Here is a 21,327-nt window from a genome sequence, read left to right as displayed (position 1 = left end):
TTCCTAATTTTTCACAAGGTCACCCTATCGGCTGGCAGCCTGGCTGCTGCTAGGGGATGTAAATACAGCAACGAGCAAGACACAGCCCCCATCCTCGGAGAGCTCACTGCCTTGAAGGGGGAACACAACAGCAAATGGTGCATGGAGCTGTGCCGTATGGACAGGGTGTTGGGGAGCCCCAGAGAGGGGGTACGTTATCCAGGCAGAGAAATCCTCTGGAAGACATCTAAGTTGATGCCTGGTGGACACAAAGGATTCAAACAAGAGAGGCCAAGGAGGGGCTATTCTAGCAGAGGAAGCTCAGGGGCAGAGGCCCAGAGGCAAGAGGAAGTTGGAACATTTCTCACAGAATGGCTGGAAGGAAGCAAGAGGTAAAGATGCAGAAACAGAAAAGGCCATTTAGGAAACCCCAAAACACTGACTAATCAATTTCAGTACTTTACCAAAGAGTGATGAAAGCCACTGAAAGGCTTTAAGCAGGAAAGCAGGATGCTGTTGGAGCTTTTCAAAGCTTAGCTACATTGTTGGGAATGAACTTGACAGGAACAAGAATGAACATTTGCAAAACAGAAAGCTAGACAAAAAGAAATGGGGGTCAAAGTTAAGACATGGTCAGGACGATGAGGAGAAGGGGTGTAAATTCCAAAATTATTGAGGAGGTTGAATCTTTATAACGTGGTAGGTTTGGGGATTAGTGAGCAGAAAAGAGAGACTAGAATGACAGCCAAGTTTCCGCCTTTGACAGCCAGGTGATGAAACAGGTGGGGGAAGAGGAGGATTGGGTTTTGAACAAGTGGAGGTAGAGGTGACTATGAGACTCACCAGGGAAGGTCCAGGGAACATGAGGTCTTAGAAGATCACCAGTTGCCACTCATCATGAAACGTATTTCTAGAGCACTTGCCTACAGTTCTCCCTACTTCTGCCCAGACAGAAAAGACTCAGCGCTGAATAGAATTCAGATGAGCCAGTTAGAGCCTGCAGAGAAACCAAATGCTTCAAAGCATCATCAATTTGCAGTAAGCCCTTGGGTGAATAGCATAATGTCTCTGAAAATTAGTGAATAATCCTATATACAGGAAAAGGCACCAATAAAGATTCAGGTTGTGTATGTGTGTAGATGTGTTTAAATTCCGCTCCATCTTCTGCTTCATGGGAACCTTAGGCAACTTGAATTCCCTTGTCTCTATTTCCTCAGCTGTAAAATGAGGGCCTCACAGGGTTGCTTTGAGAAATCCATGACAGCGTACAAGGACAGGGCTTGGACAGTTCCTGGCACATGGCAAGAGTTCATTAATTATCATCGTGTTTGCTGTAAGATAGGGGGACTGGAATACAACTTTTAGAAAGGGTCCAGTCTTGTTAAGGCAGAGAGGGGTAGAGGTGCAAGGTATAAGGAATAAGACTGGGGCCTGCATAGAGTCAGAGCCCTTGTCAGGGAAATGGGGAAAATGAAGCTTTGTGAGAAGAGGACGTTTCCTAACCCCTAAGAAAGAGAAACACGTGGTCCAGATGTTGGAGGATATACATTCAGGCCTCTGGTAGCCTGGGGAACAGCCATCACCTGGGGAAGAATGGGTTTGTCACCAAGGACAATGAACCCTGATGAGCCTCAGGGAAATCCGGTGAGGTCCACCCACAGCTAAACAAGACCTCTCTGTCTAGGGCTCTCTCTATCTGAACTCAGAGGCTTCTGAGGTCAGCTGTCAACCATCCTTGTTTGGCTTACAATCCTGATGGCTGCCAACAGTGACCCCATCTGGCCACCAGGGGCAATATCAGGGGTTCCTTAAGACCAGAATGCTCCCCAGGGATTCTTGAGCAATCAAGAAGAAAGAGAACCCTAGGCAGGACGTGAATCAGGCATATGAGGGGCTCAGGCTGGCATTATTCTGAGCTGTAAAACCAAAAATATATGGCACCTGGAGTTTGGGGAGCAGTTGCCCAAGGAGCAACTCCACAGTATCCCATCCCATCAGTGGAGAGAAAAAAAACTTCTGTGTTATTCTTCAACTGTCCTTCAAACCCAAAATTCTCTGCCCCATCCCATCTCCAGACCATATCCCCTCTCTACAAGCCCCTGAGTTCTACCTGGGTCAAGTACACAGCAGTTTAGAATCACTGACTTTCTTTCTCTGACTGTACCGGAGCTTAGTTGCGGCACATGGGGTCATTGATCTTCGTTGCAATATGCAGGATCTTTAGTTGTGGCAATGCAGATTCTAAGTTGCAGCCTGTGGGATCTAGTTCCCTGATTGAACCCGGGCCCCCTGCACTGGAAGCTTAAAGTCTTAGCCATTAAATCACTGGGGAGTCCCCTAGAATCACTGTTTAAACCCAGACTCCAGAGCACATGCCCTTCTATGAAGGAAGAGAACAGAACCAACACAACTGGACTCCCTAGTAGACTTGAGCACACATTTTCTCACTCAGCTCTGACCACAACCCCACAAAGGTTGACATGAGGATGCAGATTGTGGGTTGGGGGCCATAACTGGGATCATAAAGCTCAGAGGAAGAGGAGGGGTTAACTGTTACACTGTCCCAGTTTTTATAAGCGATACCATTAGCCAAGTCAGACTGGCTCATCTCAAAATCTCTGGGCGACAAGATGTTACCTAACTCACAGTCCTACAAATTCCTGCTGAGAAATTATTAAGCGAATTTCTGCCTGATATATTCAGAGCTGCTCAGAAGTCAGAGCCTGCTCTGCTGTTTGAACTGAATAACTAACTCTGTATTCAAGTGATACTAAGGGGAACAATTCCCTCTTTTTTTCCTAACTTGGAGAATTTAATTTAGGTGTTTTATCAAAAACTGCTGCTCCCAGTAGATTAATGGCCCACTATAGCTTTCATATTAAGTTAATTGAGTGCAGAATGGCTTTGCTGGATTTGAATGACAGCTTCAGAGTTAAGCTCATCATTCTTCAAGAAAGCATAAAATGAGGGAACCAAAATCACGGGCCTGAATTATCACATCTTTTCTCTGTTTAGGGTAGGTTTTTCCATTTTCGGGTGCCACACAGCCCATTAATTAGCAAACAGGCAGCACTTGCACCAGATGATTTCCATCCTCCATCCCCAGCTAAACACTAGCCCAGCCCGTAACTTTCCATCTCGGGGCGTAGGTACAAAAAAAGGAACGCTCCGTGAGTGACAGCCCTTCACAGCTTAGAGAACACCTGGGTTCCTCTCTCATTTCACCCTCCCAACAAGCCTCAACTCTCCATGTTCACCCTCATTTTACAAATGAAGAGACTGAGCAACAGAGCAGAATGAGAACTTGCTTGAGATCAAACACTAGGAAGCAGCAGAACTAGGACAGGGCTCCCAGCCCAGTGCTCCCTCCCCAGAACACAGTAGGCTCATGTGACTTCACTCTCTGATTGTTCACTTTTTTTTTCACTATAAACTTTTGTCCTGCCTTCTTTTTCCACCTATCTCTCCATCCATTCCAAATTTATGTGAACGAATTCTTCTTAGGTCTTGCCTGTTTTACCTTTTCAGCCTTATTTCCATCATTACCCAACATGAAGCCCAGGCTGCAGCCACGTCAAAACATGTGCTGGCTTCCCTGGTGGTCCAGTGGTTAAGAGTCCATCTGCCAATGCAGGGGACACAGGTTTGATCTCTGGTCCGGGAAGGTTCCACATGCCACGGAGCAACTAAGCCCAGGCGCCACAGTGACCCAGCCTTCACTCTAGAGCCCACAAGCCACAACTACTGAGCCCATGTGCTGCACCTACTGAAGCCCATGTGTCTAAAGCCCACGCTCCACAACAAGAAAAGCCATCGCAATAAGCCTGAGCACCACAACTGAAGAGTAGGCCCCTCTCGCCACACACAGCAACGAGACCCAGCGCAGCCATAAACAAGTAATTTTTTTCAGAAACATGTGCCATGTTCCATGCACATAAGGAACTCACTTTTACTCAGTGCTGTTCCCTCTGCTGTGATGCCCTTCTCCACCTTCACCTTTTCTACTCAACGTTCCCAAACCAAATGCCATTTCCTCCACGGGGCCTTTCCAAATGTTCAAATATTTTGTAGCAAAATATTATAGGATTCTTATGCATTTATGTGTATCAAGGATAGTGGCTTGTAACTTTCTTTGCTTATACTGTCTCTGTCTGGCTTTGGTATGAGGATGATGCTGGCCTCTTAAAATGAGTTTGGAAGTATTCCCTCCTCTTCAATTTTTTTGGAATATTTTGAGAAGGTTTTGTGTTAATTCTTTTTTAGATGTTCAGTAGAATCCATCAGTGAAGCCATCTGGTCCTGGACTCTTCTGTGTTGGCAGATTTTTTTATTACTGATTCAACATTCTTATTAGTAATTGGTCTATTCAGATTTTCTATTTCTTCATGATTCAGTCTTTGTAGGTTGTACATTTCTAGAAATTGATTCATTTCTTCTAGGTTATCTAACTTGTTGGACTACAATTGTTCGTAGTAGCTTCTTACAATCCTCAGTATTTTCATGGCAAGTGTTAGGTAGATGCAAATCAAAATCACAATAAGATAGCATTTCATTAGAATGGATATTAAGCAAAACACCAAAAGCGAGTGCTAACAAGGATGTGAAGACATTGGCGTCCTTACACATTGCCTGCAGAAATGTAAAATGGTATGGTCACTTTGGAAGACTGTACAGCAGTTTCTCAAAGTGTTAAACATAGAGTTATCATAAGACTCAGAAATTCCATTCCTGGATACATATCTAAAAGAATTGAAAATATATATTCACAAAAACATACACAGATGCTCAGGGCAACATTATCTGTAATAGCCAAAAAATAGAAACAACCCAAAAGTCCATCAACTGATAAACAGTTAAACAAAAGTGTGGTATATGCACACATTAGAATTTTATTGTCATAAAAAAGAATGAATGACTGATCCATGCTACAACACGGATGGACCTTGATGATACACTAAATGAAAGTCAGACACAAAAGACCACATAATATATGATTCTATTTATATGAAATGCCTGTAACAGGCAAATCTATAGAGACAGAAATTAGACTAGTGGTTTCCAGGGGTATAGTGGGAGTGGGTGAGTAACTGCCAGTGGGCACAGAGTTTCTTTCTCTGGGGATGAAAATGTTCTAGAATTGGACAGTGGTAATGGTTGCACGACTTTGTGAGTATACTAGAAACCACTGAACTGCACACTTTAAAAGGATGAATTTTATGGTATGTGAATTGTATCTCAATTTTTTTTAAGTCTGTCTAATGAATGGGGCACATGGTTGTGAAATGCTGAAGACCAGAATGCTGGCCAGCAGAAGGCACCTCATATCTCTGCTCTCTCTGCTATGGCCCTAGTCATCTCCAAAGTCAATCATGCCATAGTTTCCTCCTCTCTCTCACTCCCATAACCAGCCCAAATTACGTCACTCAACTTTAGAAGTTTCCTCTGTCCACTCATACAAGTCATGCCTTTTTATTTTCTGTATGTTTTGAAGTTTGACATCTGGGACGTTGCTGGTCCTTCAGCTACTGCCCCTCCAAGATCTAGCCATTTCCTAAAGCTAGCAAAGGACCCAGCTACAAGTGCACCTTTCAAATGCAAACCAACCAATGCAAAACCCATACCCCAACAACCTCGTATATCTCGTTCTTATACTCCTCAGTCTGTCCATCTGCCCTAATCACCCCAGTGCCGGGTATAGAGAACTAGAGACAGCTCCTATACCCCAGAGCCTGCTGAAATTATTCAAACTAGCCTGTCTGAAGTGTTTACCCTGTCCTGCCTTACCTTTGAGGCTCCCCAGGTGGCGCTAGTGGTAAAGAACCCGCCTGCCAATACAGGAGACAAGAGACACTGGTTCAATCCCTAGGCCAGGAAGACCTCTTGGAGGAGGGCACAGCAACCACCCAAGTATTCTTGCCTGGAGAATCCCGTGGACAGAGGAGCCCAGTAGGCTATAGTCCATAGGGTCATGAAGAGTCGGACATGACTGGAGCAACTGAGCTCACGCACACGCATGCCTTACCTTTCCCAATGACACCATAGTAAAGGCTCTTGCCCACTTTCTCTACTTGTTTCCTCTGCCTTTTGACTCACTCTGGTGCTTCCTGTGTGGCCCTGCATGGCATGCCATGCTCTCCATTTCTAGGAATCTGTGAGCAAAAACTTCTTGCAACAGTCATTTCCACATCTGCATGTCTATCCATACCTGATTAAAGCAAGCCTCAAGTACGTATTAAAACACCACCTTCAAGCTTAGTTTCACTTCTTCTTTCCCACCTAACTTACCGCCCCCGACACTCTCCAAGACTAACAGCCACCTAAACATCTCTAATGGCTCAGACAGCAAAGAATCTGCCAGCAGTGTGGGAGACCTTGGCTTGATCCCTGGGTCGGAAAGATCCCCTGGAGAAGGGAATAGCAACCCACTCCAGTATTCTTGCCTGGAGAATTCCACGGACAGAAGAGCCTGGCAGGCTACAGTCCATAGCGTTGCAAAGAGTCAGATATGACCAAGTGATTTTCACTTTTTCACATACATCTCTAACTTCCTAAGCACACCACATCCCTTTATTATATTCTGGGTCCTCCATCCTGACTCTTCATCCTCTTCTCCAGCCTCTTCATCCAATATCCCCATGCTCCCAGCAAGCCTCACTTTATAACTTCTCTTCTGGAATGACACCAGAATAGCCACCGTGTGACCCAACAGAACGTGTGCCTTTTCCCTCAAAGCCCTTAGCCTGTGTGTCTAGGTATTGCCCAGCCTGCGAGTTCCCCCAAGATACAGACCATGATCTCTCATCTCTGGATTTCCAGGGCTTAGCACACTGCCAGAAAATTATTGGTAACTCAGTAAATGTAGAGTTTTACCCTTTAGTATAAGAAATCTCCCCAACAGGCAAGTAAGTTCCTTGAGGATGGAGCTCTTACCCTCTGGGTCCTTAGCAGGACCATATACATGGCTGACACAGGTTAAAGGCTTCTGGGCTAAGCGGATGAACTGGAATGATGACTGAGCAAATAGACAGGTGGGAGGAAAGTGGCTGAGAAAGCAGGCCGCCTCCCAGTCCCCAATAAGAAAGCTTAGCACCTTCCCGGTGTTCCAGGGTCTAAGACTTTGAGCTCCCAATGCAGGAAGCTTGAGTCAGGGAACTAGATCCCATATGCTGCAACTAAGAGTCTGCATGCTGAAAGGAAGATCCAGAAGACCTAATTAATCACTGCAGAAGGTGACTGCAGCCATGAAATTAAAAGATGCTTACTCCTTGGAGGAAAAGTTATGACCAAACTAGAGAGCATATTAAAAAGCAGAGACATTACTTTGCCAACAAAAGTCCATCTAGTCAAGGCTATGGTTTTTCCAGTAGTCATGTATGGATATGAGAGTTGGACTATAAAGAAAGCTGAGCACCAAAGAATTGATGCTTTTGAACTGTGGTGTTGGAGAAGACTCTTGAGAGTCCGTTGGACTGCAAGGAGATCCAACCAGTCCATCCTAAAGGAGATCAGTCCTGAGTGTTCATTGGAAGGACTGATGCTGAAGCTGCAACTCCAATACTTTGGCCACCTGATGCAAAGAGCTGACTCATTTGAAAAGACCCTGATGCTGGGAAAGATTGAAGGCAGGAGGAGAAGGGGATGACAGAGGATGAGATGGTTGGATGGCATCACCGACTCATTGGACATGAGTTTGGGTAAACTCCGGGAGTTGGTGATGGACAGGGAGGCCTGGCATGCTGCAGTCCATGGAGTCGCAGAGTCGGACCTGACTGAGTGACTGAACTGGACTGAACTGAATTAATTTTTTAAAAAAAATAAGTGCTACTCACACTGTTCTTCCCACTCACGTTCCTCCTTCTCGCTGGGGTGGCTTTGCAGCTGGGCCTGCTTCAGGGTCCAGTAGAGTTCCTTCGCCCTCTGCTCTTCCTGGAGGCGAATCTGCTCTTCTCCTCGCTTCCTCTCCTCTTCCTCTTTCCTCTAAAAAACATCATGGGGACAGAATGACATTAGGTGATAGGAACAGGTCACAGGCAGGGCAGGGCTGAGTTGTCACGTGTAAAAGTGGCCAGAGGAGGCCACTCCAGACTCAGTCTCTACACACGTGAAGTGGTAACAGTTATATCTAATCAGGCCATGGTAAAGAGCAAATGACTTGAAGTATGTGAACCAAATATGTGAAGCTTACTGCCATAATAAGAGAACTCTGGGTCACCCTTGGTCACACTTTCATTCTGGGGGAAGAGGGAAGTGGGCATGAGGAGGGGAGCCTGGTCTTCTTGGAGGCAAGTTAAGCAGGATATGATTATTGTTGTTCAGTCTCCCAGTTGTGTCCAGTCCTTTGCAAACCCATGGACTGCAGCACACCTGGCCTCCCTGTCCCTCACCATCTCCCGGAGTTTGCCTAAGTTCATGTTCATTGCATCAGTCATGCCAGCCAGCCATCTCATCCCTTGACACCCTCTTCTCCTTCTGCCCTCAATCTTTCCCAGCATCGGGGAATTTTCCAATGAGTCGTCTGTTCGCATCAACCACCTTGTCGTGGCAAAGGGGCTTGCGTAACTCAGTGAAGCCATGCCATGCAGGGCCACCTAAGACAGACAGGTCACAGCAGAGAGTTCTGACAAAACTTAATCCACTAGAAGCGGGCATGGCAAACCAGCCCAGTATACTTGCTGTGAGAACCTCATGAATTGCATAAAAGACCAAAAAGATATGACACCAATAGATGAGTCCTCCAGGTCTGAAGGTGTCCACTATCCTACTGGGGAAGAGTAGAGGATATGATTATATCTTAACCTTATTTCCAGAGAAGATATTTCAAAAAGAAAACAGTTTCAGGGGCCCCAAATCTCCAAATATTGTCCTGCTTTCAAGCTCCAAAAAGGCTGTGTGTATAATCCTTTACCTTTGTTTAATCAAAGCAACATGAACACACGTCAATCATGCATTATATGCCAGCAGGCTTGTTATTAAAAAAAATTAATTCTCTAAACCACTTTACCCAATCTACCCCACTCTCATCTAGTGCCTAGAGGTCACCATTCTCAAGTATTTTAGGTTTCTTTTATGTGGTTATATCCATGTCTGAATAATGCTGCTAATTATTGATTCATTGATTCTAGATATTAACTACTACCTCTTTTTTATGGTACATGAATATTTAACGCTTATATTTCCCACACTGGTGGTAAACCCATATTTTTCTTCTCATCACCCTCACAATAGATTTACGTCACAATTCATAATTATATCAAAGATTGGTACATAACTAAATATAGTTCACAGGACTTCCCTGGTGGTCCAGTGGTTAAGAATCTGCCTGCCAATATGGGGACACAAGTTCGATCCCTGGTCCAGGAGGATCCCACATGCCCCAGAACAACTGTGCTCACATGCCACAACTACTGAGCCCAAGCTTTAACACCTGGGCTCTGCAACAAGAGAAGCCACCGCAATGAGAAGCCCGCACACCAGGACAAAGCATAGCCCCTACTCACTGCAACCAGAGAAAACCCAGGCACAGTAATGAAGACCCAGTGCAACCATAAATAAATAAAATTTTTTAAATAAATATAGTTCACTGTAAAGCCATCAGGGGTTCCCCTGGTGGCTCAGTGGTAAAGAATCCGCCTGCCAACGCAGGAGATGCACATTGGATCCCTGAGTTGGGAAGATCGCCTGGAGTAGGAAATAGCAACCCCCTCCAGTTATTCTTGCTTGGAAAAATCCTATGGACAGAGTAGCCCGGTGGGCTACAGTCCAGAGGGTCACAGAGTCAGACACAATTTAGCAACTAAACAACAGCAACATATATATAGCTAGATCTATATACATATTTTGTATCATATATTATTTATATATCCATATAGAGTCATGTCTGAAAATATCTAAATGTTACCCTTGCATGTAACTGCTAGTCTAGCTAAGCATAGAATTTGATTAAAATCATTTTCCTGCAGAACTTGGAGGACTTCACTTCCTTATCTTCTAGCATCCAGTACTGCCACTCGGATTCTCATTCTGCATAAGGCACTACTTTTCTCTTTATCTCTGAATTCTGAACCTTTTTAATAGATGTGCCTTGGTGTGGAGTTTCTTTCATTGATTACTAGGCACTCACGGTGCTTTTGATTGGAGTTTCAGGTCCTTCTAGTCTACTACATCTCTGCTTAGGATTTTTCTGATAATTTCTCTCCTCTCATTTGGCTTTATTCTTTCTAGAACTCCTGTGTGTCAACTGCTGGACTTCTTGATTTGACCCTCTAAGTGCCTTATCCTTTCTCTCTTATTTCCTGCCTCTTGCCTTTTTGTTCTACTTCCTGGTTGATTTCAGTGACTTTATCCCCCAAACCTTCCACTGAATATTTTATTTCAGCTAGTACATTTACAATTCCCAAGCCCTCTTTTATTCTTTGCTTGTTCCTTTTTGCTTTGTGGCATTCTGTACTTGTTTCATAAATGCCAAAGCTCATCTCTGAGTATTTTAGAGATTTTTCTCCCTCATGTTCTGATGTAGCTCTATTTCTTCTGTTTTTGTTTGTTTTGTTCTTTTCTTTAAAGTTTGTTTTATTTGGTACCTATCATTTGTGTCAGAGGTTTTCTTCTGATGTCTGATGTTCCCTGACTGCTCACAATTCAAAGAGGGAAGTAAGTGTATTTCTGAGGGACTTCCCTAGTGGCTCAGTGGTTAAGAATCCTCCTTGCAATCCAGGGGACACATGTTTCATTCCTGGTTGGGGAACTAAGATCCCACATGCCTTGCAGCAACTAAGCCCACACACCACAACTACTGAGCCTGCACACCACCATGTGTCATAACTAAAGACCCAAGGCAGCCAAATTAAAAAAAAAAAAAAAAAGTATATCTGAAACAGAGACTGGGAGTGTGTAGTCGGGGTTTCCTTGGGTTTCACTCTAGGAAAACTGGATGAGGGATCAGCCACTTCACTGGGGACCCTCAGGTAGAAATACCTGGAGGTTCTTTCTCTGAAATTATTTGACATCTGTGTCCACCTGGGTGGTATCTGACCACCAACATCCCAGGAGTTTGCGCAGGAGGCAGGCTACAGGTAGGACAGCCCTTAGACTCAAGCAAGCAGGACCCCTAGCCTGAGCCCCATGATTCATGAGAAACCAATGCTTTGAGGCACCTTTTTGCAAATTGTCCCTGCAAGTTTCCCAGGACTGTCCAGAAATAGTGCCCCAGGACAGGCTGGAGCAGCAGTTGGTTTCAGGTAAGATGCCTCAAATCCAGACCAGGTCCCATTCAGCCCTTCAGGGTACTCTCTGACCCTCTCCTCCATGCAAAGGGTTAACCAAGTGCCCTATGGAGCTCCAGGATTCATAACTATGGAGTCATTCCAAGGTCCAGCGGCCAGGCCCTGGTTCCAGAAGGGTAACCCAGAAAGCAGATGAATGTTCCTGGCCAACAGAATATTTTTATTATAGGATCACCTGAGATTGGGCCACCAGAATAGAGTTAATAGGCTGAGTTTATGTAGTTCAAATTATTAACTTGCTATAGACAAAAACACCACCAAAAAAAAAAAAAAAATACCAGTTCTGTACACCCTACAGGCAACCCTGACAGTAGGTTCCACGGCTCAGAGTTCAAACCTTTGCTTTCCCCCCTGATTCCTACCTGCCCCCACCTGTTCTCTCCACTTGTCCTGATACGCTGAGCCCCAGTGTTGTCCTTTCAACTCCTGGTCAGAGGAAGGGATGAAGTAGCCTGAAGAAACAGCTGAAAACAGGGAACTGAGGGTCCAGCCACTCCACGCAGAAATGAGCCACCAGTCCCTCACCCTCGGCGCCATCCTTCACTGTACCCGCAGTCCCCGATTCTCGAGCCTGTGAGGTCTCTGGGCTGAGCTGATTCAGGACCACCAGCTCCCTTCCTGCAGGTGCCCCGCCAACCTCCCATCACTCTCCCTCTGTCTTCCAGAAACCAAATTTCTTTGGGCATTATTTTCATCTGCTCTTCCCTCCTCTCATTTTCTGCTTTTGTGGCTTATAGTTTTTTCAGTCCGCTGACAGTTTAATGGATCAGGCAGAAAAAACAAAGAAGATGGGAACTGTGAGTTTTGAGCCCCTCATTTAAAAAAGAAAAAACAAGGATTTTGTCACTTCTGAAATGACACAGATTGAGAATTTTTCTCCAATTCAACTATCACGTTTTTAAATTCTAAAAAAAGGCAAATTTCTAATGACCCACTCTCTAGGAGTTAGGAATTAAGGGATAAAGATGTTAAGTGGCTTCTCCAGTCATTCGCCAAATCCTTACTGAGCACGTAGGGGACTCTGCCTGCTCCAGGCACTGGGGATATAGCCGTGAAAAAGGCACTTAGCCCCACTCTCTCAGAGCTTGCCTTCCAATGATAGAAAAACACTCATCAGGTAAAATAAAAAATATATCAGAATATCAGAAGTATTATATTATATACATTATACTATGTTATATATCATATTACATATAATATTTATAGAATACACTATACAATATATCATATTATATAAAAAAGTATACAGAGAATTAAAACAGGCTAAGTGATCGAGTCTAGGCAGCTACTTTAGACAGCATGACCAGAAATCCTCTCAGAAGGGGCTGATCTGAGACCTAAATAATAAGGCTGATGAGTGAATCTCAGGGAGAAGAAATTTCTAGAGAGAGAACCACAGGTGCAATGGCCCCAGCATTGGAAATGGGTTTGGCATGTTTGAGTAGGGAATTATCCACTACAGCTGGAAGGAAAACAAGCCAAAATTCTATCTTTAATGAGTTTGAGATGCCATCTGACATCCAAGAGACCTGCTATGGATAGTGGGATGCATAAGCCTGGGACTTAAGGGTCTTAGGGACTTAAGCTCAGGCTGCAGAGGTTGACTGAGAGGCCCTCTACATGGGGGTGATGTTTCTCAGCCACGGACTTGATGTTATCAATGAGAGAAAGAAAGCGGATCAGAGAAAACAGCCAGAATGCCTTGGGGCACTGAGCCACTTATAAGTTGAGAGAAAGAGTTGGAGCCAGAAAATGAGACTGAGAAGGCAGACCAAGGGGTAAGATAAAAACCCAGAGTGAGCTATGTCTGTGGGGGAGGCTGAGAGAAAAAAGCGGGTGGTAAGCAGAGCTGCAGGCTACTGAGACACAAGGATGACAGAGAAGCACCAAGGGACCGCAGAACGTGGTCTCAGGACCACATGGTGTGAGATCTTGTCAACAGCAGCCCTGGTGGAGCGGATGGGCAGCCATCCAGGCAGCACAGGGAGGGAGAGGAAGTGACCACAGACAACCCCTTTCAAGATATTTCCTTTTAAAAATGAGCAGAGATAGGAAGCAGCAGCCAGGGCGGGCTGTGGGGTTAAGCTAGAAAAGGGAAGATGAGTTAGTTGGTTTTAAGATGCGAAATACTAGAGCAGAGAGTTAATGACGGATGTAAAACTGGAACCAAAGTCTGTCTGCCTCCAAAGCAGAAAAAATTGAATTTTACCTCAAAGTTGTATTTCACTTTCATCAGTCACTAGTATCTCAGCAGCATAAAAATGAAGCGTCACACTGGCATGGCACTTCACAATTTACAAAGTGGGTTTCCCATTCCTCCCCCAGGAATCCTTAATCAGATTGTGGTAACCACATTGCTCAATACACAGGGCACTAACCAAGACAGCTTCCATCAGGGACTATAGATCTATCATCCACCCACAGAAGTCTTCCAAACAGGAGTGATCTCAGGGAAATTACAGACAGTTGACGCATGTCAGAGTCAGAGTGCTTTCAACCCCACAGTCCTACTTCCTTGTGAGGATACTAGCTTTCCCAGCTGCCATAACAAAGCACCATATACGGGGGCAGGTCGGCTTAAACAACAGATATTTATTGTCTTGCAGTTCTGGAGGCCAGAAGTCCAAGACCAAAGTGTCAGCAGGGTTGATTTCTTTCTGAGCCCTCTCTCCTTGGCTTATAAACAGCCATCTTCTCCCTGTGTCCTCACACATGGTCTTTCCTCTGTGTTCATGCATGTCTCTGTCCAAATTTCCTCTTCTTTTAAGGGTAACAATCATATGGATTTAGCTTGGACTATAGCCTGCCAGGCTCCTCAGTCCATGGAATTCTCAAAGCAAGAATACTAGAGAGGGTTGCCATTCCCTTCTTCAGATCTTCCCAACCCAGGGATCGAACCCAGGTCTCCTGCGTGGCAGGCAGATTCTTTACCATCTGAGCCACCTGGGAAGCCATTGATTCAGGGCCTGCCCTAAAAACCTCATTTTAACTTAATTTCCTCTATAAAGACCTTTAGGTTCAAATACAGTTACATCCTGAGACCCTAGGGTTGGGACTTCAACATATGTATTTTAACTGGACACAATTTGGCCCATAACAAGGAGACTTAGTACCCCCAGAAAAGGGTTATGACTGGTATACCATAGATAAATGGCATTTGACCCAAAACATAGATAAATGGCATTTGACCAACCACCTGAAATTAAATACAGTGTTCCTACTCCAACCAGCTGTGGCAACAGGAAGCAGCATGGTAAATGGCAGCGCCCACTTCCCTCCCCACCCACTCCTACCCCAACTCCACAACTTTTATTCTACTCTCTGCTTCTACAAGTTCAGCTTTGTTAGACTCCACATTTAAGTGGAATAACTTACTTATATTTAAGTAAGATCATGCAGCATTTGGCCTTCTGTGTCTAGCTTATTTCACTTAACATAATGTTCTCCAAGCTCATCTGTATTGTCACAAATGTCAGGATTTCCTTCAGTTTTAAGACTGAATAATATTTTGCTGTATATACACATATACTATTTTTAAAAATCTATCTATAGATACTTTAGCTGTGTGGCAAAAAGGCACAAAGCTTCAGTTAGTTATATAGAATGAAAAAATTCGGGAGCTTTAATGTACAGCAGGAGGACTATAAATGAATACTGTATTTAATGGACACGGGTTTGAGCAAACTAGTGCTCTCATCACAGAAAAAAAAAGTAGGTGAGGTGATGGATATGTTAATCAGCTTGCTTGTGTCACCATTTCATAATTATATACATATCAAAATGTCACATTGTACACCTTAAACTCATACAATTTTGACTTGTCAATCACACCTCAATAAAGATGGAAGAAAATTTACTACCAGTAAGTAAATAAATAGACAGAGAGACAGATGGGTGGCATTTCCACAGTTCACTCAATCCTTTTCTCCTGAGAATGGGACAACACCAGAAACCTCGGAATTCCCTGGTGGTCCAGTGGCTAAGACTGTGCTCCCAAGCAGGGGGACTGGGTTTCATCCTTGGTCAGAGAATTAGGTCTCACATGCCACAACTAACAGTTCCCATGCCATAACTAAAGATCAAATAAGTAAAGAAAGAAACAAATACTTTTCAAAGAGAGCCAGAAACCTGCATCAACCTCCACCTCAAAGGAACATGGCCGGTCACTTACTGTGGCAAAGGTAAGCTCTTCACAGAGATGAGCTGACAAAAGAAGACATTTTCCACCACAAATAAAGAGTATTGCATCATCCTCACCCTGGTTTTGCAAAAATACTCAACCTTTACAGCTGAAATTGCCTGAAAACTCTCATTGTTGCTACTTTCAGAATCCTCTGGCCCATCTGTGATCACTGAAGAAAAGGCCATCTTTCTTTGGTTTAGCAGCGGAAGGCCAATACAGCCAAAAGGCAGACAGGCAAACACTCGCCTTCCACCTCAGGAGTCGATTGCCTTTTTCTGGCAAGCCCAAAGCCCTCTGAGCTGTCCAGCTGATTCAATCCCCCTTCTCCTGATAACCCATCAGTAACAGCACACCACAGGAGCCCACAGATGCCCAGTCTGTCTCACCCCAATGGAAAATGTCACGAAGACACATGCTTTTTCTGGAAGGCATAGTCCTTTTTGGTTTCGGCCTGGCCCCAATGATACCATCATGTCTTGTAGGACAATGTGCTCCCAAAGGACAGGGCCAGACCTGTGTTGTTCATTCTTCTATCACCCATACCCCACACAGGGCCAGGTAGATAGTAGCTGCTCCATAAACACTGACCAGAAGAGTGAGTGAATTAATGAATTTGTTAGGGGAAGGAAGCACACTGATTGAAACCGCCCACCCTGGCCAGGCACCAGAGTAACCATTTGCATGAGTTGTTTTATGACAGGAGATCCTGATAAGGAATACGGAACTAATAAGCCACCACCAACCGGAAGAGTTTGGGAAAGGTCGAAAGGAGACACCACGTGTCCATCCACCTCCCAGAATCCCTCTCACTAGCATCCATCCTGGCTGATAGATGCATGCGCCACCAGGAAAGACTGAATTAGAATGATTGGCCAAAGACCACACGGAAACTAATCCCATCACCATAAATCCCCAGACTGTGAGCCACGCAGCAGAGCAGTTCTCCTGGGTTCCCCTACCCCACTGCTTTCCGCCCGGGCGCCCTTCCCAATAAAATCTCTTGCTTTGTCAGCACGTGTGTCTCTTCAGACAATTCATTTCTGAGTGTTAGACAAGAGCCCAGTTTCGGGCCCTGGAAAGGGTCCCCCTTCCTGCAACAAATTGATGAAGAGAGGGTTTGTGATAATCCGTGATGAGGAAAGGGTAAACCGCCCCATGCTGTGTCTTGTTGATGCCAGCCTTGTCCAAGAGAAATTCAGAGAAAGTCTATAAATGTTTGAGAGAAAATAAAGCAGGAATAGCGTCTCTGGTTGCAGAGCATGTCGTGAGGTGGCCAAAAGGAACTCCAGCCTTAAAGGAGAAAGAACAAAAAGAGAATGGCTTTGAATAGAAAATGGGAAAATGAAAGGACAGCTTAGCTGTACCGACTCTGTTCCCCATCAGGGAAATCAGGAGGAGGCAGGACGAGGTAGGAGACTTACAGGTTGGGAAGGGAGGTCACAGGCCCCGCGGGTGAGGGACAGAGCAGGAGCCCTGCTGCCCACGTTCTGAGGTTGGAAGCAGAGAGAGAAGCATCCAAACACAGTCTGAGGAGTTAAAAAAAAAAATGGGGAAAAATGCAAATTTTATCAGGCTCCACGACCTTTTTACTAAAAAAAAAAACTTCTGTATGCATGTAAATTGCATTTAAATAGTGCTAGCCACTCAACTGGTAAAGAATCAGTCTGCAATGCAGGAGACCCCGGTTTGATTCCTGGGTCAGGAAGTTCCCCTGGAGAAGGGATAGGCTACCCACTCCAGTATTCTTGGGCTTCCCTGGTGGCTCAGATGGTAAAGAATCTGCCTGCAATGCAGGAAACCTGAGTTCAATCCTCGGGCTGGGAAGATCCCCTGGAGGAGGGCATGGCAACCCACTCCAGTATTCTTGCCTGGAGAATCCCCATGGACACAGGAGCCTGGTGGGCTACAGTCCATAGGGTCGCAAAGAGTCAGACACGACTGTGTGACAAAGCAGTGTCAGCCATAACAGAATTTTGTTTCAAAAAAAAAACAAAACAAAACAGGTTTCTAGCTATCTGTAGCTCCTATTTTGAAACTCCCTCTTTAACCCTACACAAGGTTCTGGGATTTATCCCCCCTATTTTCTGGATTTCCTATGACCAGGAAAATTCACAGAATTTGCTGGCATCCTCAACTCAGGCTCCCCAGGCAAACTCCCTCCACCACCAAGTTTCTCATATAGGTTCTCTCCTCTCCTCCATTCCCCACTCTTCTCTGTCCTGGATGGAAAAACAAAACCAACAAACACCAACCTCAGCACGACCGTTCCAAAAGCATTCTCTCTCCTCCAAGCCTGAGCGTCCTTCCCAGCTCCCCATGCAAGAGGGTGGTACCATATAGCCATCCCTCCACCTGGGGCTCAGATGCCTTGCTCTCTGCTTTCCTTCATATGTTAAGTCGTTTCAGTCATGTCCAACTCTTTGTGATTCCATGGACTGTAGGCTCCTCTGTCCTCCCGCCAGGCTCCTCTGTCCATGGGATTTCCCAGGCAAGAAAACTGGAGTAAGTTGCCATGCCCTCCTCCAGAGGATCTTCCCGACCCCAGGATCAAACCTAAGTCTCTTCCAGTCACTCAGTCGTGTCTGACTCTGCAACCCCATGGACTGCAGCACGCCAGGCCTCCCTGTCCATCACCAACTCTGGGAGTCTACTCAAACACATGTCCATTGAGTCGGTAATGCCTCTTAGGTCTCCTGCATGGGCAGGCAGGTTCTTTACCACTAGCGCCACCTACCAACATCTGACTGATTGTTGATTTCACCACCACCGTTTCTTTGTCCATCCCCTTTATCTCTTCACAGTCCAAGACTCTGTCCAGACCCTCATCATTTCCCACTTTGACCATTGCAAAGATCTCCTAATTGGCTCCCCCGCACCCTAAATGTTCATCACCTGAATCACACCACCAGTTTTCCTCGTAAAACATGATCCAAACATGGCCCTCTGAACATGTGCAGGTCTGCTTTGCCCACAGAAAATAGTCCACCTCCTTAGCATAGCATTCAAGGGCCTCACACAGGTCTTTCCAGGTTTTTGTCTGTCTCCACCCATCATGTGCTTTTTTCTCTCCTCCAGCAGATCATTTCTCATCCTACTTATCTCCTTTCCATTTCCTGTCTTTATTTGTGCAGGGTTCCTGGAAGGACCTCTGCCCTCTAAGGTGCCTCCGGTCATGGTTGGGGCTGAGTGGCTGCTCACAGAATTATCTCTTCCCTGGCACCTTGTAAGCTTTTTGAGAACAGGGAGTTTATTACTACCACCACTACCCTCCTCCAAACAACCTCCACTTCTGGTCTCAGGGGAAAAAAGCATTAAATTAGATGAATGTTATCGGTGCATTGCTGCATGCAAGATTCGTATTATGTTAGCATCTTCATGTAGGAAGACACAATAAAAATTATCTAAACCAATCTCTAACCCGATGCGTAAATCCCTTTAGCAAAGCTGTTGCAGTTTTCTATTGCTAAGTATTATAACAACAAGCTATCAGCAAAATTTAGTGGCTTAAAACACAAACGTTTTATGTGCTTGAGATTCTGTAGATACTAATTCAGGCCGGGCTTGGCTGGGTGGCCTTTCAGCTCCACATTATGTCAGTCATGGTTGATTACTTGGCTGAGGTCATTGACTGGAAGAACCACAAAGGCTTCACTCAAGTGTGTGGTGCCTAGGTGCTCCTTCATATAGCCTCTCTTTAGCTAGCCTGGGTGTCTTTGCAGCTAGCCTGGGAGCCTAGGGCAGGAGGGCTTCTTGTAAGGCAGCTTCCAAAAGAGAGCCTTGTTAGAGGGCTCAATCTGCTCTTATCCATCCTCAGAATTTACACACAGTCATTTCTACTGCACCCTACAGACCAAGGCTAGCCACAAGGTCACAGAGGCTCAGCGGTGGGGAACCAGACCCCTCCTTTCAAAGGGAGGAGAGGCCAAGAATTTGCTACCAGGCATATTTAATTCACCACTGAAACCTTCTCAGATACTGTTTCAGCCTACACGTAACCACTTCCTGTGATGGAGAGCATGTCAGAATACAAGGGAGGTTCATTCACAGACAGCTCTGCCAGCAAATGGGGCCTCCCAGGTGGCTCAGTGGTAACGAATCTGCCTGCCAAGGCAGGAGATGCAGTAGACACGGGTTCTATGCCTCGCTGGGGAAGATCCCCTGGAGAAGGAAATGGCACCCCACTCCAGGATTCTTGCCTGGAGAATTCCATGGACAGAGGAGCCTGGCAGGCTACAGGCATGTAGCAAAGAGTCGGATATGATTTAGCAACGAAGCACGGACGCACTGACAGAAAATATCTCAGCTCATTAACAAGGACCGTCCAGCCCCAGTGTCTGATCTGATGTTCCTTAATGAGCCTTCCAAGGCCTCAAAGATGCTACTTGCACTTCTGAGGCTCCTCAAAGCAGACATAGTTACTAACACATTTATATGTGTTCACACAGAAAAAAACACATACAAAAAAAAAACCCACACAATAACGATAACCTTTGGAAATAACACAAAAGCCTGCATTTGGGTTCCTCAGTGAACATGGGGCCTGGCCACATGGCTTTACTGATTCCTCCATAAACCCCAACACAGAGCCAGCATACAATTTCTATCCCTCAATCACTGAGGTCCTCAAGGAGAACATCAGAGAATCTCTGCTGGGAACCAAGCCCCAAGACTCCAGCTCCGCCAAGCTACCCTCCCAGCATCTGGGACTCGGCCCACCTCTGGGGAGGAGGGAGGCCAGGGATTGGAACAGGTGATGCTCACTGCTGGAGGCATGTGAAAAGTACTGGTTTTCTTCCCCAGTAGACTTAAATTGTTGCTGTTTAGTTGCTAACTCATGTTGGATTCTTTTGCGACCCTATGGACCAAGGCCCACAAGGCTCCTATGCAAAATCCAGCAATACAAACTAAGTATCTCTCCAGTGTGGATGGAATTTGAGCCACTACTATGGAATTACATCGTTAATTTCAATCAATGTAACAATGATTATTGTGGCTATGACAGGAAATGTCCTTCTTTGTGGGAGATGCACACTGAAGGCTTAAGGTTTGATGAGGAAGCTCCCAGGCCAATGACAGGCATTGTTTTAAAACCTTGTTGGACCACAGTCTCACTCTTTTGTTTCCACGTTGTCTGTGGCTGCTTTTGTGCCATGGATGTCTTAGTTGAGTAGTTGTGACAGAGACTGCATGACCCACAGAGTCTAAAATATTGACTATCTGCTCCTTTACAGAAAATAGTTTGCCAACTCCTGGGTTAGAGAGCACTGTCTCTGCAATTGTCTCTCAAACTGTTTGACAGCAACAAAAAAGTGCAAGTATGTATATGTGACTGTGTGTGTGCCTGTGGGTATGCTTGTGTGGATGGAGAAAGAAAAGCAAAGAGCGTGAAATCAAGGCAAAATATTAATAATTGGTAAATGTAGGTGGATAATCGGAGAAGGCAATGGCACCCCACTCCAGTACTCTTGCCTGGAAAATCCCATGGATGGAGGAGCCTGGTAAACTGCGGTCCATGGGGTCGCTAAGCGTCGAACACGACTGAGCGACTTCACTTTCACTTTTCACTTTCACGCATTGAAGAAGGAAATGGCAACCCACTCCAGTGTTCTTGCCTGGAGAATCCCAGGGACGGGGGAGCCTGGTGGGCAGACGTCTATGGGGTCGCACAGAGTCGGACACGACTGAAGTGACTTAGCAGCAGCAGCAGGTGGATAATATTAATATGTGAGTATTCACGTCATTTTTCTTTCCACTTTTCTCCAAGTTTGAATTTTTTTAAAAGAAGTGTCTTGAGAGTAAATATTCCTTTACTTAAAAATGCAAAAGAATCTCCTAGAAAAAAAGTGCAACTCATGGGAAAGTTAAATAAGGAGACCAGTAACAATG

General features: G+C 45.2%; 1 protein-coding gene across 1 annotated transcript in view; it reads right to left on the bottom strand.

Moving 5' to 3' along the window:
• Positions 1 to 21,327, bottom strand: part of SH2D4B (SH2 domain containing 4B) — an 80,201-nt gene that overhangs the window by 35,039 nt on the left and 23,835 nt on the right. Inside the window, exon 4 of the mRNA XM_061161320.1 lies at positions 7,809 to 7,956. Coding sequence (XP_061017303.1) covers positions 7,809 to 7,956 — 148 coding nt within the window. The remainder of the gene's footprint in view (positions 1 to 7,808; positions 7,957 to 21,327) is intronic.

This window comes from Dama dama, chromosome 15 (genome assembly GCF_033118175.1).
Source record: "Dama dama isolate Ldn47 chromosome 15, ASM3311817v1, whole genome shotgun sequence".
NCBI classification, from domain to species: Eukaryota; Metazoa; Chordata; class Mammalia; order Artiodactyla; family Cervidae; genus Dama; species Dama dama.
This window is presented reverse-complemented; position numbering and strand designations above follow the sequence as displayed.